A 23,885-nucleotide genomic window follows, 5' to 3' on the forward strand; every position below is an offset into this window, starting at 1 on the left:
CTGGTTTTATAAATGAAGACACAGGCTTAAAGAGAGATAAGGACTTGCCTGAGGTCACTCAGCCAGTCTGAGGGCAAGCTGGGCACAGACCCCACTTCATGGACATTGATTTTAGGTGAACGGCTTTAACTGTAGACTGGAACCATGTCTCTAGGCCACTTGGACATTTTTGCCATAACAAAGTACCACAACCTGGGGGACTTAAACAACAGAAATGTATTGTCGCTCAGTTCTGGAGGTTGGCAGCCTGAGCTCCAGGTGTTGGCAGGGCTGGTTTCCTCAGAGGCCTCTTTGCTTGGTTTGCAGAAGCCACCTTCTCCCTGTGTCCTTGCATGGTCTTTCCTCTGTGGGCATGTACCCCTCTGTGTATCCAAATTTCCTTTTCCTAAAAGGACACCAGTCATACTGAGGTAGGGCTCACCCACCCTGATGGGTTCATTTAACTCAGCCACCTCTTTAAAAGTCCTATCTCCAAATACAATCACATTCTGAGGTAGTGGGAGCCTGGGCGTCAACGTAGGAATTTTGGGGGATATAATTCAGCCCATGACACCACTCATCTTGTACAAGCCTCTTGCATTACAAAAGGGGAGACTGAGGCCCAGAGAGGAGAGGTTTGTGTCTACACAGCAAGCTGGGGCTAGAACACAGGTCTGGTGATGGCCTTGCCCTATGAACTGCCTTCTCTCCTGGTAAAGCAGAGGCCGTTATTCCTGTGCTCAAGGGCTCCTAACACTCAGCTCTCCAGGGAATTCCCCTAGAGGGAGGTCTGGGCATCAGGATTTGCCAAAGTTGTAAATCTCTTAAGCCATAAGCTGTTCCTTGGCGTCTCCCAAATGCTCTAATGTGAAATACAGATGTTCCTCCCTTTTAAAGATCAAGCTCACTTCTGAATTTCCCATCGTGTTTGCACCTAAGGATGCAATTACCATTTCCTCCCATTGTCCTTTCTGCCTGTCCCTCTGCTCTCAACTGACGCAGGCTTTCAAACCTACTGGGTGAACACGAGGCTGGGAGATTATGAAGATCAGACTGCTGCTGAAAGCTTTGGGTGGGCTCAGGGCCAGTGATGCTTATCAATCCACTCAGGGCTCCTCTGAGCTTATTTTCTTCTCTTTAGAAGATGCCTGTATGTGCCATGGAGAGCATTTCCATCAATTCTTCTGCTGAGCTAGCGCCAGCCGAGCGTGGTCCTTGGCCATTTGTCCCCCCAGCTAGCTCCTTCCCAAGCCTGTTGGGCTGTCTCTGGTGGGTGAGCCTCCCAGGCCTTCCCCAAGGACCCATAAGCCCCTGTGATTCTTGGCTGGGGCCCTACAGTGCCAATCCCATCCAGCTTTTTCATGTGGCCCACAAATGGTCCTCGTTTGGCCATTGTTATTAAAAAACCACAAGAAAGTGTTTCTCCTGCAGAGGTCATGGAGCTTGAGATTCTAAACCCATTTGGGAAGAATACAGGGACCAGGGTGTGTTTTAGGCTTGTGGATTTATGGCAGATCTTAGATTTAAAGCGTAAAATTGAGACCAGGTTTCTCTTCTCTTCCATTACAAGGAAAGCAAATGTTGTGATTGCAAACCTTTCCTACCTCTGGTCCCCCTCGGTGCTCTCCCTGGGGTGGGGGCTGAAGGAAGCTGGCCAGGCCATGGGCGCAGCGCTTGGGGGCTGATGTGCCCCTAGGGCATGTGCAGCAGCCCCACATTGCCCCGGCCTTGCCCCTGCAGTTTCTTTCCCACATCTATGAAGTGCATACTCCGTCCTTGGCTGGGGGTGGGCTGAAGTCACCATCCTTTCGGTGCGTTCTGTATATGGTGGCTGCCTTCCTGTTTACTCAGCCTGAGCTCAGCTCCACAATAACACTTCGTCTCCCCAGGGACTTACTTGGGGGTAGGTAAAAGAAATGAGGTCTCGGTGGTGGGCTTTCTACCATTTTCCCAACCAGTATAGGAGGTTTTGAGATTGACAGGATGGGTGGGGTTGCCTCCTGGTGCTGAGCTCACATGACGGGACCACTACTGACATGGCACCCTGGATTGTACTGCTCTACAGGACTATACAAGCTCTAGAAATCTTTCTTTTTTTTTTTTTTTTTTCAGTTTGAGGGATTTCTTTTGGAAAAGGGGCTTCTCATGCTTTTTGGAGGGCTCACTTCTAAAGGTGGGTGGTCCAGTGGTTTGTGGAGTGTACTGGAGTAACTTGGGGTGGGGAAGCACAGGCCTTTGCAGCTGGCTGTGGTGTCCCCCACTGGCTCCATTGCCCTTCAGCCAAGTGTTCTGCACAGGTCGGTGCTCTGAGCCATGGGTTTTCTCTCAGGGTTTAGGGAATAATGCGTGTAAAGGGCCTGGTACAAGGTCTGTGCCCAGGTGGTAGCAGCTATTATTTTAGGCCTCAGGCAGGCATTAGAGACCTTGTTCTCATTTAACAGACTCACAGAGTGAGGCGCAGAGATGGAAGAGGATGTCCCAGTCCCCGCTGTTAGTAGGTGACAGGTGGGATGTGAATGTGGGATGTTGGACTCTACGTTTCTGCTGTGTCACACTTCCATCGCCATTCTCCAGTGTCGGGAGAGGGCCTAGTGAAGATGAAGTGGAGGCCTTGATCCAGAGCAGAGTGAGCACCAAGTGGTGGAGCTCCAGAACGCTGGGTCTCCGCCTGGAACCTGAGGGGAGCCCCTGGTTACCCAGCGAGGTCTGCTTGGGCAGCCTGAGTCAGGCAGAAACATGCTAATACCACTTCTTTTTGTGTTTTTCAGCATCCGCCAGGACTTTGATGTCCCTACCAGCCACTTGATTGGAGCACATGGGTACTGCACACAGGTCAGGGGGCGCAGCGGGGTGCTGGGACAGCCAGGTGCTTCTTTCCCTCCCTCTTCCCTTTCTTTGTCCCTCCCAGCTCTCCAAGCAGCTTTCATGTGCTAACCTCTTCTGGGCTTCCCCATCATGGAGACAGAGAAAGGCAACTCAGCTTGGTCTCCATTTCTTGAGTGTTTGCTGTGCCCCATCTGTGTGCTTGGCGCTGCACAGGGGGCAAAAGCAGCTGGGGGCACGCCCGGGTGCTGCACAGCCCAGAGCCCCAAACCCAGGTTGGGAGCCATGGGCCTAGCTGGGGAGATGATGGCCATGGCACCCTTTATTTTTGTACAGGGCATTATCTCTACAACAACCCTCCCCTCTGCAGTTTCACAAAGGGGCCCTCGGGGGTCTCCAGGGGGGCAGGGGGCGACCTTGAGCACAATTGCTTATTATCCTGTTACCTGGTAACACCAGGGTAGGGATCTGTTGAAGATCCTGTCATTGAGTGTCAGGACTGGAAGTCAAATGCTACACCTGGATTCTGTCCATGTCCTTCCCTGCGTGGCAAGGCCTCCCATAGTGGCTACTGATCCTCATTAAATCTGATCCTCAGCACATAGGGGAGCAATATATGTAACACAGACAGGCAAGCAGATCTGCTCAGTCTGCTGGGCCCAAATGAGGACCCAGTTGTCCTGGGCCACCTGACTCACTTGTGCCTGGCTTGAAAATGTACGTGGGCCCCATGCAGGGGCCAACTCAGGGCCTGTGGCTTGTCCAGGGCACCTGCTAGACTGTGAGGTTGACTGTTGTCCCCCATCCTGGAGGAAGGCCTCAGGGTGAGCAGCTGCCTTTCTAGCTACTCGAGGTGGTCCAGAAGAGAGAAGTGCCTGTGTTCTTTGGGAACTTTCCCGTTGGCAGGCAGAGAGCACTGTGGCCAGAGGTGGGCAGGCCGGCAGGATGCAGAGGATGGCAGATCAGCCCCTGGGGGTTGTTCTGAGCTGTACTTGCTGTTTCTCTCTGGAATGAGCTCAGGTAATTTTCTTTGCCTCCCTAAGTCTCAGTTTCCTCATTTGTAGAATGAGCCATTTGGATTAGCTTGGTGCTTCTTAAACTTTGATGTACATATGATTCCCCCGGGGATTTTGTTGAAGAGCAGGTCAGATTCATTGGGACCAGTCTGGGTCCTGAGGTTCTGAATTTCTAACAGCTGCATGAAGGGTACACAGGAACTCTTTGTACTATTTTTACAGCTTCTTTTGAATCTAAAATTATTTCAGAATAAAAAGGTTTATTAAAAAAAATCCTTTGAGACCCATCCAAATATCGCTTCTCCACAAAGCAGCTCTGACTCAGTTACGTGGTCCATGTCTGTCTGGGCCCCGGAGTGCTCTGTGCACACATTTTATGGCCCCAGTCACAATGCTGCTGGTCCACAGACCACACTTTGAGTAGGAAGGTACTAAGTGACCACTGAGCTCTGCTACCTGTGACTGTGAGTCTGGAGCAAGGAGTGACCTATTGGCACTTCTCTCCCATTTCAAGAGGGCTTCCTGCCTGCTCTGAGAAACGTTTGAGACACACCCAGGATGGGGAGCCGAAGTCTTTTTTTCCCCCTTGAAAACAAGATGGGAAAACTCGAACCCATGTGAAAAAGGCCAGGCCTTTCTTAGCACCCCTGCCCCTGAGGTGCTGTATCTCAGAGCAGACATTTCCTCCAAATTCTTTCTCACTTCCTCTGCAAGGACACAATGAGGCCTTCTCAGTATCTCCCTCCAATGGGGGCTCCTCTGCAGCCATCAGAGGGGGCCTCTTTTACTGTCACTGGGGCAGGGGTCTTGGTGTTGACGGATAGATTTATTAACCTGGGCATTGCTCTCACAATTCAGGGGAAAACACTTATGTGAACCCTGCCGTCCGGAGTTTACACTGGGGAAAGTGCTGTTATGGCCATTCTCACATGCTGAGGGGGGAGATTGCTGCCTGCCGGTCTCAGAGTGCGTCAGTGCTGACAGGAGGTGGGATGACAGAGGGCCCTGCCTTCCTAGTGCTAAGGCTGGGCCCTTGAGAATCCTTCCTCAGGGGTGTGGCAGGCACCTTGGGGCCCACCTTCATCCTGACTCTTTGGAGGGCCAGGTGGTAGCCTGAGGGCAAAAAGTGAGGTGAGAGGGAAGGGAGGTGGTCCAAGGAGTCAAAAATGTGAGTAGAAGTCTGGCTCTGTCACCAGCCAGCAGTGTGGGAAAAGCCCTTTCCCATTTGTGAGCCTCTTTTCCCTCCTTCCTAATGGGGGGGAAGTTGTACCCCCTAAATGCACTGCCGGAGAAAAGGTCCTTCCAGCCACCCCCATGCAGGAGGTACTGGCTGAAAGGCTGCTGGAGGACGGCATGCCACATGTCACTGGTTCTGGGGTCAGCAGGGTTCTGGGCATATTGGCTGGGTGGCACAAGTCACTTGGCCACTGACTACCTGATACCACACTGCTGGCAAGGTCAGAGACAGATAGAGCCCAACCTGGAGCTCCTCCACCCCTTTTCTACTGTCTTCTCTCCCTCCCGCTTGAAGACCCCACCAACCCTGGTGAAATGCAAATAAGGCCTGGAGTTGAGTTATTGGTATTGCACCACTGTCAACTTCCTGGCATTGATAACATGCTCTGGATATATAAGATGTTATCATTGGGGGAAGCTGGGTGAAGGGTACACAGGAACTCTGTACTATTTTTACAGTTTCTTTTGAATCTAAAATTATTTCAGAATAAAAACATTTATTAAAAAAAATCATCCTTCAAGACCCACCCAAATGTTGCTTCTCCACAAAGCAGGTCTGGCTCAATTATGTGATCCATATCCGTCTGGGCCCCAGAGTGCTCTGTGCACACATTTTTGTGGCCCTAGTTCATCCTAGATTGTGCTGCAGCTGTGTGGGCACACACCTGATCCTCCACTCCAGACCCAGCTGCGTGAGGTCAGGAGCCATTCTTTCCTCCAGCAGGACCCCTACCCCCCACTGCCACCCAGAGCTGAGGGCAGGGTCCTGCACAGCTGGTGCTCAGTGAATACTTGTGGAATAAAAATTGATGAGTTCCTAGTGTCACTTGGATGAGAATAGCTGACAGCTTTCCCTGAGGGTCTGTGGGAATAAAGTCACTTGCCCCCTCTCCAATTCGTCTTTCTCCCTCCTTGCTTTCCTTCCTTCTCCACCCTTTTTCTCTGGTTCCTGATCTCCCCTTGACAAGCTCTCTCTCATCAACAGGAACTTGTCAATCTGCTCCTGACCGGAAAGGCCGTGTCCAATGTTTTCAATGATGTGGTTGAGCTGGATTCTGGAAACGGGAACATCACACTCCTCCGAGGCATTTCTGCGCGCAGTGACATCGGCTTCTTATCTCTCTTTGAGCACTACAGTGTGTGCCAGGTACTGGGAGCCTGGGGCTCTGGCAACAGAGGAGCCTGCACCCTGAACCAATGAGGAGGGTGGGGGAAGGAAAGTCCGCCCCAAGTTCCCAGAGCTCCTTGGGACTCAGGTCCAGTCTCAACCACAGAGGTTTGGGAAGAGTATGGCTTCACTGTCATTGAGCATGGGCATAATTTGCACCCAAAGCCAGCTGATGCCATGTTCTGAGAAAAGTTGTTTGAAAAGGACTTCTAGGATTTATAGTGTGATTGTGGGTCAGACTGGCTGTGGCTGTCCTGTGTATGTGTACACACTAGTGGGGGACTCTTCTCCAAGGATGGGGCCAGATCTTAGGCCTTGTGTGAGTTTCCTGAGGCTGCCGCAGCAAAGCACTGCAAGCTGGGTAGCTGTAAATAATAGAAAGTTATTGTCTTATGGTTCTGGAGTAGAAGTTCTCATAGCAGAAATTAGAAATGAAGGAGTCAGCTCGCGCAGTCTGTTGCTGTGTGTTGGTCCCTTTACCTCCTCTTTCACTGCGGCCAGGCTCTTGGAAGGGCCACATGCCCCAGGTGGAGCTGCACAGGGGACAGGGTGAGTACCTGTGGGTGGCCTGGCCAGGGGAGCACTGGACCTGCTGCTGAACCTGGGAGCCTTGGTTGTCGTGTCTTCAGAGAAGACATTGATCTGTGGTTAATTATGTGAACAAGTTGTCCTGAGAGGGTGGCAGGGGCTCTTTACGTGGTGTCTGCTCCTGCAGACATTCTTGGACAGTCTAGATGAGGCCTCATTGACTGTGTATTCCAGGAACAAGGGATACAGACACTGGGCCAGGGGACACTCAGACAGTGCTACGCAAATGGATTTGCAGGGTGGGTGGAGACCAGCATTTGAAGGCAGGGCTCAGTTTCATGCTGTGCTTCCTGCGTGATCACATGTTTGGGTATGCTGACCTGTTGCTAATGAGCCATGTGGAGCAGCCCCATCCCCTGATCCCCTTTTGGGTGACACATCCCCCACCATGGACAAGAAGCAGATTTCTGGGGTCCAAGCACTTGGGGAAAAAAGAATAATAGTGGCTCCTTTCCAGATTTGCTGGCATCAGGCGGGAGCCCAGGAAAGTGGCCTCATGGCCTGTAAGAAGCACCAAGGCCCCAAGCTTCAGACCCTGTGTGGGCTCTGGAAGCACTTAGCCTACAATCCCATGGGCTGAGAGATATTGCCTTGGCTGGAGTGAGGAATCCCCAGACCTACCATGAGTTCTGGCTTCATTCTTGGGTTAAGGGTCAAAAAGTAAACTATTTTCCTGTGGTCTGCTGAGGGTGATTGATGGGAACATCAGTTGGGGGTCATCCTTCCTCTGGAATAAATGCCATTTGAAGAAACTCAGGCCCTATAACGATCCCAGTTCTTGAATCCACACTGACAGCCCTCTGCTGCTGTGTGCTTGGCTGAAGATGGGGCTTTTATCTCCCTGCAAGAGGATGTCTGTTTGTCCCTCTGCCTTGGGATTGCAGGCTCACTAAGGAAGGAGTGCTAGGCCTCCCTTCCTTCTCTCCACAGCTAATGGAGGACTGGGCATCTGAAGAGAAGGCACAGGCCTGGCAGTTTAGACATAGACTTTGCCCTCTCATAACACCACCTGCTGTCCCCTCTGTCCCCAGGTTCCTCTGGTCCTCCATGATTAGCCATGTTGGACATGGAAGAAGTTCAGGGAGGTTTAGTATCCAAACTGGACCTGACCCCAGAGTTGGGGCCCCTACTCTTGCCTGGCCTGGTCCCCCTCCACCAGCAGCAAGGATGTGGTCATGGTGAACATCTGGCATTTGGGGCAGCCTGGAGCATGGCATCCACAGCTGAGCTGTTCTTAAAAGGCCAGAGGCTTGTTTCATGCAGATGGCAGAACTGGGCCTGCCCCTTACTGTAGCCTGTCTCCGGGCTTCTCACCATAGCCTCTGGCCCTCACTGAGGATGTGGTCGGGAGTGAGGGGTGGTCCTGCCTTGTCTGATGGTGAGCTTGTCTGATGACCCACACTCTGGCTGTGCCTGGGGGAAGCAGAGGAAACTCTGGGTCAAGAGCTGGACGCCTTGCTGTAAGGAAGCAGCCCTGTGCCCCAGCCTGGGGTGTCCTCTGGGATCTCCACTGACTAACTGTGACCCCTCTCAGCTGCTCTTGCCCATCTGGCCTCCACCTCACCCTGATCACCCCAGAGTTCAGCAGGGGGTGTTAGATTGCACTGCGGGCTGCAGTTTGACAGCCTCTGTCCCCAGCTGTGGAACTTGTGTGATGTGGCTGGCAGGCCAGAGAAGGAGGGCATGAGACAGGGAGTTTAACTTCAGTGCCCCTCCCATGACCGGCAGGACATTTTTCTTGCTGCCCTCATAAAGGAGCCAGAGCAAAGACTGAGCTTGGCAGGGAAGGCTCTGCAAGCTCCATCTCCCTCCCATTTTCTCCAGCTCTGCAAATGGTACCACATGACCAGTTACTCAAACTAGGAGCATGTCCAGTCTACCAGATCATGTGGTTCCTACCCTAAGTTGTTTCTCATGCCTGTCCACCGTCACTTCGGTCCGAGCCACCAACATGGCTGGTCTGGATGCTTGTGATCGCCTAGCTGGCCTCTGGCTCCTGGCCCCAGCTCCTTCCAATCCTGTCCCTTCACTGATGCCAGTGTGATTTTTAGAAAAGTAGACTGGATCATATAATTCCTTTGTTTAATACCCTACAGTGGTTTTCCAATCCTCTGAGACTGCTATATGCTGAATGGGGCTCTGCTCCAAATTCAGATGTTGAAGTCCTAGCCCCCAGTACCTCAGAATATGACTGTATTTGGAGATAGGGTCATTAAAGAGGTAATTACGTTAAAATGAGGCCATTATGGTATGCCCTAATCCAACTGATTAATGTCCTTGTAAGAAGAGGAGATGAGGACAGACACACACAGAGGGAGCACATGTGGGGACACAGAGAGAGGCAGCCATCTGCCACCTGCAAACCAAGGAGAGCAACCTCAGAAGGAACCAGCTCCACCAACCCCTCACCCAGTACTTCCAGCCTCCAGACAGTGACGAAATGAGCCCCCCAGCTTGTGGAACAGACTAAAATCCCAAACCCCCTCTGACCTGCAAGGCCCTATGAGAGCTGTTCTTGCTTTTCCTCCCCTTCACATTTTGCCTTAAATGCCACTTTCTAAGGGAAGCCATTCCCAACCTAGTCATTCTATTTAAATAGAGGTCTGCTCTCATGGTCCCCTGCCCATCTTGTCATTCTCCATCATACAGTCTTTATTCTCTCCTTCATAGGCCTCTTCTTGGTTCTAAGTATCACATTTTATTGCTTTTGAATGCAAACTTCATCCATATTTGAACATTTTATGAGATTTTGATGAATTATTATAGCCAATGATATGTCAGACTTTAATTGCCATCTTTCTTTCTTAATGACACAAAAAATAATGGTGAATCTGATGGCATCTTAGAGTTAGTGACGTGCAGTGTCAGTGTATCTGTATGGTTACCTGATTACTGTCTCCCCTTAGCTGGGTAAGCCGCATGAGGACAAGACTTCTTGTTCCCTTTAGTGCCGTGTCCCCCATTGCCTAGCACTGTGCCTGACACCAAGTGTGCCACGCTGAATAAATGTTATCCTTAAGGAAGACAGACTATATTGAACTCTCTCTGCCAGCAATCAAATGTAGGTCCTTTGAAATAAGGCTCTAAGCTGATAGTCCAGAAATGGTAGTTTGGGACATTCACACACTTCACCCCCGCACAAGATTTAAGAATCCCCATTTAAAAGTAATCCCAATTGTGCCGTATATGCGTCCACGAGAAGAAAGCTTCAGACCTCTGGAGGAAATGTGCCCCCTACCCAGTCCTCGCCCCAGGCATCTGCTCAGCTAGCTCAAAATCCAAAGGAAGTGAATTTCATCTTTGGAAAATGTCACCCACTTGGAAGGGGCTCCTGAATAAGAAAACTCATTTACAAACTCTCCAGGCAGCTTTTTTGCCCTTAATCTTTTGACCATTTTATAAATGGCAAGCTGCCCTTTGTCCCTCTGCTGGAAAATTCAGGGTGGCTGATCCTGCCGATGCCTGCTCCCTGGAGGGCAGCCTGGCTCTCTTCCTGCAGTGAAGGAGAACTGGGCCCGCAGTTCGAGGTAATGCCCTCGCCAGAAAAGCCTCTTTTGAGCCTGGAATGGGAGCCAAGTTTTCAGGGGGGTTTAGGCACGTCCAGCCACGTCCTTTAAAACATCTAATTCCTTTGTGTCCTGCCGAGGAGCTAGCTCTCTGGTCATGTTTTCCTGTCGCATGGGGCTGAGGTGAGGGCCCAACTGGCCGGCTGGGGGCAGGGTGGGGTGCCTGCAAAATGAGGAAACTAACACATTGTAAAGATCACCTTCCTACCCTCTGGAGGAGGCAGCTGTGCATGTGCATGTCTTTCACCAGGGACCTGGTTCACAGCCATCTGAGCACAGCCCCACTGTCCATGCTACCCCAGCCCAGAGTTAGCTCCCAGGCTGGCTCCAAGAGGCCCAAGGAGAACTGCCTGGCCTCTCTTCTGTGACAGGCTCTGGAGAAAGTATGCCTTTGCTCCACTGGAAAAATAATTCCCATTCTTTCCTTAATCCACAGGCTGTGGCTGTAAATACCTGATCATGCAAACATTTCCCTGGGGCTGGTGGGGATTAGGCCAGAATCAGCCTGGCCCATGGCATGTACTGAACTGAACAGACCAGGACCTAGGGTGGGGAGCAGTGCTGCCCAACGGAGTCACGGGACAAGGACAGAGTGCATAGAAGGGCAGGGGGCAGAGCCAGCCTGGCATCTGAGCAGGCCTTCGAAGAAGGCCCTGGCCACACCTTTCCACTTTGCAGGCATGCTGAGCAACAGCAGCACCAGGGCTCTCATCCATGCTGCATGGCACCTGCTTTCCCTGAATACCCCTCTGCCATGAAAGTCTCTGCTGGGAACTTCCAAGGGAGTCCTCCTAAAAGGCAGTCCCAGCTCCTTATCCTGCCCTTTCCCCTGCTCTATTTCCCGAATGCCCTGCTGTTCCCTGAATGTCATTCATTCCTGGAATCAACCAGACTGCTCACCCAAGGCCCTCCCTCCCTTCTCCGTGGTGCTCCGAGTCCCATCTGTGTTTAAGGTAAAGTCCCACCTAGTTCATATTCCGCTTCATGCACGAGGAACTGCATTCATCAAACATTTGCTTATGTTGACTTACACTCTTGCTCTTGGTACTAAGGGTGTGGTCCAGTGTGCAAGAGGCGGGAGGTGTGTCATGGTGAGGCAGAGTGATGCAGGAGGAGGTCGGGCACCTTGTACCTAGTCCCCCGAGTCGGGAGCTAGGAGGAGATTTGTGTTCCCTGGTTGGGTAATTTGGGTGGTGCAGGACCCCAAAGCGTGGAGAGGTGTGCTAGTGCTCTAGGCTGGTGGGCAGTGAGCGCACAGGCTCAGAGGCTCCCTATGCTGGATTAGCCTGAGGACAGGCGAGAGGGTCCATGTGCCGGAGGGGTGGGGAGGAGAGGGGGAAGAAACAGTTAGGAGGTGGCTGTCTGCAGAGGACAGGATGCTGCGAGAACCATCAGAGGCAGGGAGAGCAGGGCAGCACTGTGAACCAGCTAGCTGTGGGGGATGAAGGGAGCAGGAGTGCCCAGCTTTCCGGCTGGGGTGTGTGCAAACAGGCCCTGTGAGCCGCAGGCTGAGCTGGCAGGGACAGCCCTGGGAGACAAGCCCGTGTCTGTGAACAGCATGAGGGGCTCCCAGCTTCTCACACTGGCTGGGATCCCCACAGGGCCTCTCTGAGGCCAGCCTGGCCCTGGGGTTGGACACGGGATGCTCTGGCTCCTTTCCCTGGGCATCTCAAGTTGCTTCAAGCATCTCTGCCTGCTCTGTCTCCCTTGTCCAGGTCGGTTGCTTCCTGAAGACCCCACGGTTCCCCATCTGGGTGGTGTGCAGTGAGAGCCACTTCAGCGTGCTCTTCAGTCTGCAGCCAGAGCTCCTGAGAGACTGGAGGGCCGAGAGGCTCTTTGACCTGTACTACTACGATGGCCTGGCCAACCAGCAGGAGCAGATCCGGCTGACCATTGGTGTGCTATCTCCCCACCCTGCCCCTGCACATCCTCAGGGAGCCTCCAGATGGCCTCTCGGATCCCAGCCTTAGCATGCCCACTAGGGGTGGTCAGAGAACAATGGGGATCAGAGGGCCTGTGTTAGGAAGTCCTCTTGCAGAAGGGGCCAGACCTGGGCCTTGAGATGGTGTTAAGGTGTAGAATGAAGTTGAGACCAATTAGAGTGCCCAGAACACTATGTCAACAAGTTTGGGTTTTATTCTCCAGCAATGAGGAGCCATGGAAGGTGTGGAGCAGGGGATTGATGGGATCAGATGTATTTTTAGAAAGAGTCATTCATTCTGGTAGCTGAAGAGGGGCAGGAGGGAAGAGTGGAGACTGCAGGAGGGAGACCAGTGAAGAGGGTGCTGTGGTGCCCAGGAGATAGGTGATGGGCAGGAGGAAGGGTGAGTCCAGTAGAGATGAGAAGAAGGAGGGTGCCAGAAGAGTCAGGTCACAGGAGTTGTTGCTGACCTCATGGTGAGCTTGGGCCCTGGGCTGACGAGCCTGTGCTTGTTCTCCCCAGACACCACCCAGACCATCCCTGAGGACAGAGGCCATGATCTTGTCCCACCCCTGGAGCTCTGCATCAGAACCAAGTGAGTCAGGCCCACCTGTGGTTTGAAAACCTGGCCTGAGTGGCTGGGAGGTGTGGTGCTTGGGGATGGTCATGCCTGCAGAAGGAGGACAGGTTCCTGGGTCACCCCAGCTGGGAGGGGTGTGGTATGGTGCGACCCTTGCAGACTGGCAAATGTACAGTGCTCATGGCTTGTTCGTGTGTAGCATTTTGTGGTCACTGAGGCCCAAGTGGAGAAGTGTGTGCTTTGCGGGGCAACATGCTTTCAGACAGCTTCTGAGGATGTGCTTTGCTGGAGGTTGGGGGTATGCGTGGGCACCAGCTGAGGCCCTTCCTTGCTCAAGGCAGCCACCGCCAGCTGTGGTGAGTGCTGTTAGGCCCAAGGGAGGAAGGGCAGGTAAGGTTACCTGGGGAGGGGTGAGGTCATGGGGCCTGGCCAGCCAGAGTGTAGCTCAGAGCGGTTTCCTGGAGCAGCAGCTCCTGTCCTTCTGCACACTGAGCAGAGGTCCCGCATCACCCTAGACATAACAGCAGGGCTCCTTGACTCCTCCAGTCCAGCCCCTCAGTATTTGAGGGGAGGCTAAAGCTCAGGCCAGGAGAGGGAGTTGCCAGGACTCCAGGGTGAACTGAGGCTTGCTTTACTTAGGAGCTCACTGGCTGGCCGGGGCTGGGGCAGCACTCTGGAGGGCTAGGGGTGTTGTAGCCCTGGGGACTCCCCTTACCCCAGTGCTCAGATAGGCCCTTCACAAAGCCTTTGGGGAATGATTTGAGGCCTCAGGATACAGTGGGAGAGGCAGGCCTCAGAGGAGGAGACCTGGATTCCAGTGCCTTCTTCTAGGGAAGCAGTAGAATTTGCAGGTGTGATGAGTGTGGTTTCAGGGGTTCGAATCCTGACCTTGCTGCTTTCTGGCTGTGAGTCCCTGGACTCCACTTATTTGTCATGTGTGAAATGGGGATAATGGCTGTGTCTGGCTCCTAGGGCTGTTGTGAAGAGCTCCGGGACATTACCAAGCACCCTGTGAATAGCTCACTGTTATTGTCTCAGCTACTCATGACTCAGGTGACCTCAGGCAGACGTCATTGCTGTGTTTGTGAATCGGTTGGGCTGGGGCAGAGGATGTGAACGATGACTGAGGCCCTGTGGCCCTAACTGCCTGAGATGCAGGGGCTCACCTGGAGCTGTGGGGTGCTGCTCACCTGCAGCCATGGGGTGCTGTTCACCTGCAGGCAAGTGAGCCCTTGCATGGAGCTGCCGAGAGAGGACTCCATGTATGCAGTGGAGATACCAGGGAGGGGACGTGGGCAGTGCTGGGACATCCTCATTATGCCCCATCCATTCGTCCATCTGTTCATCCATCCACCTGCTTGCCCAGCAGGCCAGGGACAAAGCATTCTTGTGGGGTCATGTGCCGGTGTTTCTTTCGTCAGGAGGATTAGAGGCACATGCAGGTCACTTTCCTTTCATGTAGAAAGGCCACTCATTCCGAGTGATGAGAGAAGGGCAGCAGTGGGGACAGGAGGTGACACTGCCTCAGCACCTTATGCAGGGCAGGGTGGGAGAGCATCCTTCCTGCAGGTGGGTCTGCCAAGAAGGGCTCTGGGCTGCACCCAGAGCACAGGCTCCGCCTGCCTCCGGATCCTGGGGACCCTTCACTGAAGGCCTTCTTCTGTCCCTGTGCCCTTCCCTGCGGCGGCCCACCACCTAGAACCTCTCCAATTGCCCATCGGGAGTAGCTCTTCTTTTCCCAAGAATGGTTCTGCTGTAGGACTCACCATGCACCTCTCATGGGCATGGGGCTGGGCTTCGTGGGCTCAGCTCCAATTGGCAAGAGCTTGAGACAGACTTGGGGTCTGACAGGAGCTCAGTCCAGAGACACCTGCATGTGAGTGTGGGCCCAGAATGCCTCTTTCTTGTGTGTCCGCTGCCCCCTTCTTCCAGGACCACTGCCCGGCACCCTTTGGCCCTGCGCCACAGCATGGACCAGTGAAATGATGGCCTGTCGGATGATGGAGGAAGCTGGGGCAGATGGCTCAGGCCGAGTCTCCCCCCTCCCTCCCCTCATCAGCCCCCACTTACTGCTGCAGGGCTGTGGGCTTGCCTGAGCCCTGGCATCTCCTCCAGTGGCACTTCCTGGTCCTTGTCACAGGGAGGAAATCGTCATACTTGTGCAGCACACAGGATTACAGACAACTGGCCTGGGGACTCTGGTTGGCTCAGGCTTCACCCTGAGGAGATCAATTTTCTGGCCCACCCATGTCCTTCTCTAGCTCACTTGTTGGGAAGATTTGCTCTGGAGCATGGCCTTCAGGCTTTAGCAGGCACCTCTGGAGGGCATGGTCACACACAGATCACTGGGTCCCACCCCCAGGGGTTCTGGTTCAGTAGGGCCTGAGAATTTACATTTCTGAGGAGTTCCCAGAGGCAGCTGGTGCTACTGACCCAGGACCACACTTGAGAACAGGTGTTCTGGTGCCTGGTAAAGGCAGGGCCTACCCCATCCCCATGCCCTCCCCGGCTGCCTTGTGACAGTGAGTGTCAAGGGAAGAGCTGGCCTTCAGCTCTGGCCTGCTAGAACACGCGGGGCCAGGGGTACTTTGTTCCGGGCTCTGCTGGCTTTCCCCCAACCCCTTCCCCCAGGTATGGGTGCTCCATGCTCTGCTAGGACTTTCCTGGAACCAGCTGCCTGCCTGTTCTACTTCCCCAATCACTTGCCTCCTCATGGTGGCTCTACCTACACAGTGAGACTTCTCCCAGCATTATTCTGGAAAAGCTGAGTGGGTTAGTAAATAGTGGGAGTGCTGTGTTGTTGCCCCCTCTGTACCCATCAGATAACATACCATTCTAATGGAAAACAGCAGACGCAGCCTTTTGGAATTCTGTTCCAAGGAGTTGGATTACAAAGGCTTTGCATTTTGTTTTCATCCCAAATTCTCAAACTGCTCAAAGAGAGAAACTTGGGAAAGTGGCCTTTGAGGTCAGGGAGAACCCATGGGAGATGGGGCCTTGCCTTTGGGGGGATGAATCCTGCTGCTGCCTATAGGAGGCCCCTGCCTTGACAGGACGAGTACATGTGGTGCTATGACCCTAACTTGGGTCATTTCTAAGGCCAGCGAGAGCCCAGGAACCTGCTGGGATGCAGCTCAACACTCACTGCAGGATAGACCGACCCTGCGGGCAGGTGAGGTTTCCCTCCCATCACTTCAGCCTCATGCAACCCCTAGGCTGAACTCCATGGAAGAAACAGCTAGAAAAGCCTTCGTTCCTGTTCTCAGAGAGTTCACAACTGAATGGAAGTCAACTTCAGAATCAACTCTATTCTAATTCAGGGAGAGAGACACCACTGTCTATCCTCAGACCCAGCTCTATTGCCCCACAAAGACCTCTGACGCTCACCCTGACCCAGCCAGGGGCACACCGCACACCTGGCTGTATGGCAGCTTGCCTGGATTTACAGAAAGGCCCTTGGGCACCACTTCCTTTAATAGGTGAGGGTCTCCATAATAGAAGTCTGTGCCCCAGGCTACTCCTTGAGTCATGAGCAGTGCAGGGCCTAAAGCTTAGGCCCTTGCTGTCAGCCCAGTGGAAGGTCACTGAGTGGGCAGTGTGACTTCCCGCCAACTGGCTTTGTTGCCACGGTGACATTGCACAAGACCAGACTGCCAGTTTTGCCTTTGGAGAAGAGCATCCTGAGTTGAACTGTCCCCAGTCCCGTGCCCTCTCTGCTCACTAGTGTGATGCACATCTCGGCATCAGACAGTCTTCTGTTACCTTTGCTCGTGTCCTGGATGTGGGTTCCGCCCACCAACCTCCCTCCTCCTGCTGTTCTCTAACCATTTCAGCAAAAACAGACTCATTTATGGTCATTTCCAACCAAGACACACACAGTGACCCCAGCCTAGCTAAAGTGGGAGAAAATGAAACAGTTGACAAGAGTCCAGAGAAAAGAGGAAAGAAACTCATAACCAGTGCCTGGGGCTGGGCCACAGATGTTTCTGTTTGGAAGCTCAGACAAGAAATTGAAAATGTAATTTCAGTGGGAACAGTGCCGTCCAGGGGCTGGAGTTGAGTGCCCGGCTCCCTCAGCTGCACCCCTGCCTGCCTGAGGGGCCTGGTACAGCCTTCACACCTCTGTGGATACACTTCTTGCCCAGGTACCCTCTTCACCATGCCTCTCACCCATCAAAGGAGGGTCCCCTAGATGCCCCTTCTGTCCCAACTGCTGTCTTCTGATTCCCCAGCCTGCAGCCTGCACACACACTTGCCTGTTGTGTTCCTCGCTCTGGTTGGGTTCATGGAACACTCGATGCCATGATGCCGGGAAAACACAGAACAGGAGTCTGGACACTTCAGTTGAGTCCTGGTTCTGCTGCTGTCACATTGTGTGACCTAGAGAAGGTTTGACTCTGCTCTGGGCCTCAGTTTCCTAATCTGTTGATTAGGTATAACCATCCCTTCTCTGAGCTGTTGTAAGGTTGAGAAAAGAGATGCAGGAGCATTCTCTTTCTTTTGGAGACCTTAAGGGGCTCACACATGCAAGGGAGGAGGAGGAAGAGTCAGGAGGAGGGATAAGAGAATAGCAGTGGGCCATGGCCAGGGCTTTGTGACCGCCTGAGTCAGAGGGAAGGGAAAGTGTGGTGTGAGGGAAGATTAAGGTTTCCCCGCTGGGAGCCTGGGGCTCCAGGAAAAGCAGCTGGTATGGAGGGGATGTGTTCATTCAGCAGTACATGGAGGGGGGAACACAGAGATAGAGGTTGTGGAGGGAAAGGAGGTGAGTGAGATCAGCTCTGCCCTCAAGCTCACAGTCTGGTGGGGGAGGGAGACTCCATGACAGTATGGCCGGGGAGAGCCAGGCAGTGGTGCTGAGGATGGACCCCCAGGCTGCCTGGGAGTCAGAACCCCCGTGGAGGGAGAAGTCCTGGGTCTGATTCTGAAGGATGGGGGGTAGGGTGGGAGCATGGTCTTTCCAGGTGGGGGGCACAGCACAGGCCAGGTCCCAGGGGTAAGAGACAGCGCATGGCTCATTCCAGAACTGCCCCCAGTGGCTGCAGCACAGGAAGGGAAACTCGCACACAGGGAAGTTTTTGGAAATCAAAGTGGGTAAGAGGAGTTCCAGGGTGTACTTCTGCCCTTCAACTCTGGAGGCTTTAAAACCAGGCCTGTCCTCTTCTTCTTGCTGATACAGGCTCTGTCAAGCTTCTCCCCCCACCCCTCACCCCAAAATACACCAGATTCATTAATGTTGAAAATCTGTTGAGGCAGTTAACTGCCACTCTGTTGTGGTGATGGCCCTGGGGAGGAAAGGGTCCCATTTGGGGCCATGACGTGTTTGTCCTCCATGATGCTGAGCTGACCTGAACCCCAGGGACCATGGCATCTTCATTGAGCTCAACTCCTGTGCCAGTGGTCCTCATCCAGGGGATATTTGGCAATGTCTGGGGACATTTTTGTTGTCATAGCTGGTGGGGGCTGCTAAACACCCTATAGTGCACAACACAGCCCCACCACAGAAGCATGTGGCCCAAATGCCATTGGCGCTGAGGTTGGGAGACCGGGGCCTAAGTTCTCACTCAGCCTCTGGAATTAGTACTTGGAAAGTGAGCTTTAATGCTGATGCTGCTCTGTGGAGGGTCTCTGTTCCGTTCCTCCTCTCTCTGCCCTTCCCTAATCACATATGCACAGTTCTTCCTACTGTCTTTGTAGTTGACTCACCAACTTGCAGAACCATTCCTATTCTGGAACCATCATTCCCTACATACACATAGCGTCCTTTCTGGCTCGGCCCTTTCAATTTTTAAAATGTCTCTGCTTTTATTTTCTATCTTAATTGCAAACTGCTTCTCTCTGGTGCCTCTATTACTCTCCCTGCATTGGTACCTGTTGGCTGGGTCAGTTACCTCTGTAAAAGGCCTCAAAACACACAGCCTGACTATAAGACTTAGTGACCTGGGTGTCTAATGACTCATTCCTGCTTTGACGCCAATTCCATTTTGCCAGGATCTGAAATGTTTGTACATTGAGAGCTCATAAGAGAAAGTTCTGTCTGCCTATGGAAGCAGAGTAAAGGCTGGGAGGGATGCAAAGGGATGGGGGAAGTACCTTGGGGGCCAGGCTGAGTGGAGGTCTTATAGGGATATAGGAAGTCTGGTCTATTTCCGACTCTTACCCTCATTCTCACTGTGACTGGGGGCAAGGAACTGCCCTGGTCTGGGCAGTAGCTTCCCTTTTGCAAATCTGAATGCCTGGTGCCTGCCTGGAGCCGGGCTGTGGGTGGAAGGTTGCTCTCCTCTCTGTTTCCCTTCTGCTGCCCTCTGTGGGGTCTGGATTTAGGATGTGTCCTTGGTGTCCAAGACTGATAAGAAACTTACCTACAAATCTTAAAGAACAATAAAGGCTTTTTAGTGACATGCTTCAAAACTGCAAAGATGATGAGCAGAGGAAGAAACTTGAAAATCTCAAGTTGTGTAGCAGAATCAGTTAAGCCCTGCATTATGCTGCTGCAGATTGCTGAAGTCCTGTTTACCCAGTGATGCAGTAAGTCAACCTGGGCCTTTGGAACCTGTGATCACCATGATGCCTTCCCAGCCTGTCCTACTTCCCGAACCTGCTCAGCTGTGCAAGTCAGAGCTGCATCCATCATCCTACCAACTGGGTCTATATTAGCTACCCTGGGACTTCGTCCAACTCCAGCACCAAATAGGGCAGCTGTGGAAGCAGTCTGACTGCTCACAGCTTGGTCAGATTGTCTGCAGACATGGTCCCAGTGTTCCTCTTCAAGCAATGACGAATGCTGTGATGATGATGGAGTCCACCTAAGTGACTGAATCCCAAAGCACCTCATGGATTCCCCTGGATCCACCTCAGTGCTGGCATACAGCAGCTCGGGAAGTTGTCCAAAGCACCCAGATGCCACAGAATCACTTAATTCTTCCATCCAATGGGACAAGTGATGCTGACCATTTGGTGTTTGTGTTTGTTGGCCATGTGGCTGGTCACGAAGGTAGGGTTCCTCAGATGAGCATGAGCTCAACCACGTGTGTCTCGGCACAGATTAAGTTCATATTGTCTCTTACCAAGGTCATTTTTCCAACAAATACTTTGAGAAAAGGTCTCTTTTAGAAATGTATGCAAATGTTTTTGTACATCAGACCTGCTTCTGAGCACTTATGACCAGAACAATCCCAGGGACCAAATGATTCAAATGGTGAAATGGCACCTCTCAGCCTTCCATGCAGGAAGGAAAGGATTGGTTGCTGGAAAGCCACACAACCCCATTTTGGGTGAGCCCTCTGAGCATCGTGGGATATTACCAATGACACTGAAGAGATGCAGGGCTGGTTTTGGACAGAATACTCCCCCAAAACTATGTAACATTCATGGCTGAGCACGTTTTGTGTCATTCACCCATCTCAGCTTTTTATGCTGAGTGTTTTAATAAGAATATGCAATTTTTCTGCTTCATCTATAGACCAGAAAGAATTTTCTTAGGATGTCAGTTGGCATGCACAATATAGGGTAGGGCTGTGTTTTGTGTCTAGACTATGGTGAACGTTACATTCTCACATTCCCCAGTGGTTATGGAAGGTCTATCCTCACAGTGCCCCAGGTGGAGCTAGGAGGAGAACACAATATTGATTGTTTCAGGATGGCTGTATGCAAATATCTCCCACTCTTAACCTTTCTAATGGAGCAAGAAGCACAGAATTATACAAGAGTTTTTCTCCAAATGACAAGAAATCTTTTTGCTCATTTGAAGGGAAATGGGATGGTGTAAAGTATGCAAAATACAGGGAAAATACTTTTTGCAGATTCCAAGAAGTTGCCGTTATCAAGAGGTTAAAAGAGCAGAATAAGTATGAGTCCTACAGTCTCTGGAAGGCTGCGACTCCCAAACTAAAAATCAGACATTGATGTGGTAATTGAAGCAAAGCACCGAAGTGAAGGAAGGCAAAGAGCAGAAGCCTGAGGAAGGAAGGAGAAAGAAATTCAGAGGGAGTCTAGGTTGTTCAATAAAGTCAAGAATATTGGGTTTCTGATGACGAGGTTACTGAAGCCTCTTGGTACTTCCAAGCATTCAGCTGGGAAATGCAACAATCTTTGGGAGAACATGTTCCCTCCCTTCTTGTTGCAGTTCCAGTCTCAGAGATTCTCACCTTTCTCACGCAGACATACAATTAAAATGAGAAAAGCTGCTCTGTTTTCTTCCTCTGTGGCAGTTATGATTTTGACTTTAATACTGAAGGAAAACTTAAAGTTTTGAAAATATCTCCTCCCTCCCAAAAGCCCTTGTTGTGAACCCATTCCAGACTTCACATTCAGGTCATGCTGTTGAGGTGTGTGATGTTTGTTCCCCCGTTCATACAGTCTTAGGATATATGTATATGTAGAATATACCTAATGCCAGATTTTGCAGAAATAATCCATCTGCTGTAAATGTTATTCCTCTGAGTTGTTTTATTTTTGCTTTTAAATTTTTAATTGAAATATAGTTGACAAGACAACCTCTGAGTTGTTTTAGAAAATTAGTGCCATGTATTGAAATCAAGTGTTGGGAAATGTTATGGTTTCACCTGCAATAACTTTTATTTTGGGATTGAACTATTATTAAATTGTATCCAATCCTAGACTACAGTTTAAATATACTCAATGTATTTTAAGTCTTCATAAAGTAATTGGAAAAAAGTGCAAATCTGTGCTTCACTGAGCTGCTCATGGTGCTTCACTAGTTTCTTGTGGCTCTGAGAGCAAAGCCTGGAATCCTTACAGGGCCTCTCAGATCCCCTGTGGCACAGTCTTGCCAGCTCCCTGCTGTGGCTCACCTCTTTCCCTACCTTCTGAGGGTCCAGCAATTGGACCTCCTTCTGCCCTTTGAATACTCCAGAATTTTTTCATATCTAGGTCTTCCCATGTGCCTTTAAAGTACCACCTTAAGGCATCCCTGGAAAGCAGCTAGATTTAGATGTGTGTGGATCACTCCAATCAGCTGAGGGCCCTGCAGTGCCATGCATGAAGGAGGGTCTCAGTAAACATCTGTGGTATGAATGAGTGAATGACCTGCCATCTTCGTCTCCTCTGGGGTCTTGGGTGCATTTGTGTCTCATATGGGCTTAGCGTGTGAATTTGGAGGGGCGAGGTAGGGAGGGCAGAAACGTAAATATATAAACCACCTGAGACACTAATTTGAGATGAGTGGGAGCAAGAGGTGTCTGCTCTGTGGGCCCTTGCAGCTCTGACTCTCTCTTACTCTGCCCGTAGGTGGAAGGGGGCACTGGTGCACTGGAACGGCTCAGATCCCATCTTGTGACCCTTCATGTGGGTAAGCCCTTGGGCTCCATCACTCATCACTGGGGGTGACCGCTGAGCCCCAGGCATGAGGGAGAAGTTCTCTTGGAAGAGTGTCGCCCTGGCCTGGGCCAGCACTGCTGCAGAAGCATCCAGAGCTCCCTGTCCCTTCCATTGAAGGGCCTGCCGCAGACTGAGGAGGCTGAGGGTGCTGCTCTGCAGCTCCCTCCTGGCGACGCTGTGACTGCCAAGGACTGGAGGGGGGCTGGCCGCGGGCCCTGCTGCCTTCTGTCTGTATCCCTCCCTTGTTCCCCGCTGGGCTGTCCCCTCACCACACCTCTGATACGGTCAGCCTGGGGCCCCTTTGTTGTTCCTGGCACTTGGCTTTCTATAAAGCAGGGGTCAACCCTGTGCTGAGGACCAGGACTCATTCGTTCTGTTGCTGTGAAGGAAGTGTGAGGTGGTTCATGGCTGTGGTGGGATCCATGACAAGTGTGGGGGCCCCGAAGCTCTGGAGACCTCTGGGCTGAAATGTTCCCTGACAAGGGTTTTTGCAGGCAAGTGATGCCCTCTGATGGAGCAGTGTCCCTGGCTGGGCTTCTGGACTGGCCTGTCTTCTACTAATCAGCCCCCCAGGCGCCCATCTCAGGGCAGACCCAACTCCCTGCCAGGCCCCATGAGGGTGGTCAGATGTGCCTGGAGGGAAGCTGCACCTCTTGGCCACGGAGGGCAGTGTGATGGAGCTGAGCAGAAGAACCGGGTATGGTCCCGCCATGTGGCTGCAGTGTGGCACGTGTGAGAGAGAACTGCCTGGGGATGCGTGGCCAGAGCCTGTGGAGACCCTCACGTTGCAGAGCAAGGATAGGATAGGTGAGAATGGGAAAAACATAAGCCCTGGCGAAGGGAAAATTGTACACTTGGGGCCTCCTTCATTCAATTAATTTATATCCTACTGGTTTCAAACGGGCATGAGAAAATGTAGAAAGGCTGGTAAAGAGCAGAGAGCGAGTTGTGTTGGAAACCGAAGTCAGGGACTCCTCTGCAATGTCTTCCAACAAGGGGACTGAACGAGGGCGCCCAGAGGCAGAGCCTCGGCCCCCAGCGGCCTCTGGACAGTGGCTGTCCAGGTGAGCAGCCGTGGGCCCCACGGGCAGAGCCCTCCGGAGCCAGACCCACACCGAGCCCTGCTGTGCCCACAAGCACTTGGCCGTGACTGAGTGGGGCCTGCAGAGGGGGCATTTACATGCGGGGACCACGGCATGTGCTCCCCCATGTCTGCCTTGGCTCAGGGAGAGACCTCCGAGTGTAAGAGGCACTGGATGGCAGCTGCTTCCTTGGGCTCAGGACACAAGCAGCTCAGAGACTGTGTTCCCTCTGCCATTCTGGTTACAAGGAGATCCCTTCTCTCTAAGTGTCAAGTATGCAGGGGGCAAACCTGGCATTCGGTGCTGACAATTAAAGAGCCTGTTTTTGTGCTCTCCTGTGCTGGGTCCCCGTAGTGGCTGGATGCTGGTCTTTGGGGAGCAGCAGGGAGGAGTTGGGAGAGCTGAGAGGGCAAGGAGTGCTTTGTCCAGCTGTGCTGAGGCCCAGCGGGCTTTCTGTGTAAACTCCATGGCCATTCACAGCAGGCGTCCAGCAGAAATGCTTCCTATATGTCCTTAAAATGTTTATGCGTTTGTTTTCCTTGGCTGGGGACAGGCCGCTCCAGCTGAGCACCCGGTGGAGGAAGTCAGTT

The 23,885-nt window shown here is 52.3% G+C and overlaps 1 protein-coding gene and 1 pseudogene across 2 annotated transcripts in view; both read left to right on the forward strand.

Annotated features, from left to right (window-relative positions):
• Positions 1 to 22,570, forward strand: part of MINDY4 (MINDY lysine 48 deubiquitinase 4) — a 112,313-nt gene extending 89,743 nt beyond the window's left edge. For both annotated transcript variants that reach the window (XM_036897473.2, XM_036897474.2), the window contains 5 exons: positions 2,748 to 2,811; positions 6,040 to 6,201; positions 12,092 to 12,272; positions 12,820 to 12,892; positions 22,124 to 22,570. In XM_036897473.2, coding sequence (XP_036753368.2) covers positions 2,748 to 2,811; positions 6,040 to 6,201; positions 12,092 to 12,272; positions 12,820 to 12,892; positions 22,124 to 22,172 — 529 coding nt within the window. In that variant the 3' untranslated portion in view covers positions 22,173 to 22,570. The remainder of the gene's footprint in view (positions 1 to 2,747; positions 2,812 to 6,039; positions 6,202 to 12,091; positions 12,273 to 12,819; positions 12,893 to 22,123) is intronic.
• LOC118918532 (oxysterol-binding protein-related protein 9-like) lies at positions 12,900 to 22,116 on the forward strand (annotated as a pseudogene).
• Positions 22,571 to 23,885: the final 1,315 nt, after the last annotated feature.

Source organism: Manis pentadactyla, chromosome 7 (genome assembly GCF_030020395.1).
Source record: "Manis pentadactyla isolate mManPen7 chromosome 7, mManPen7.hap1, whole genome shotgun sequence".
In the NCBI taxonomy this organism is placed as follows: Eukaryota; Metazoa; Chordata; class Mammalia; order Pholidota; family Manidae; genus Manis; species Manis pentadactyla.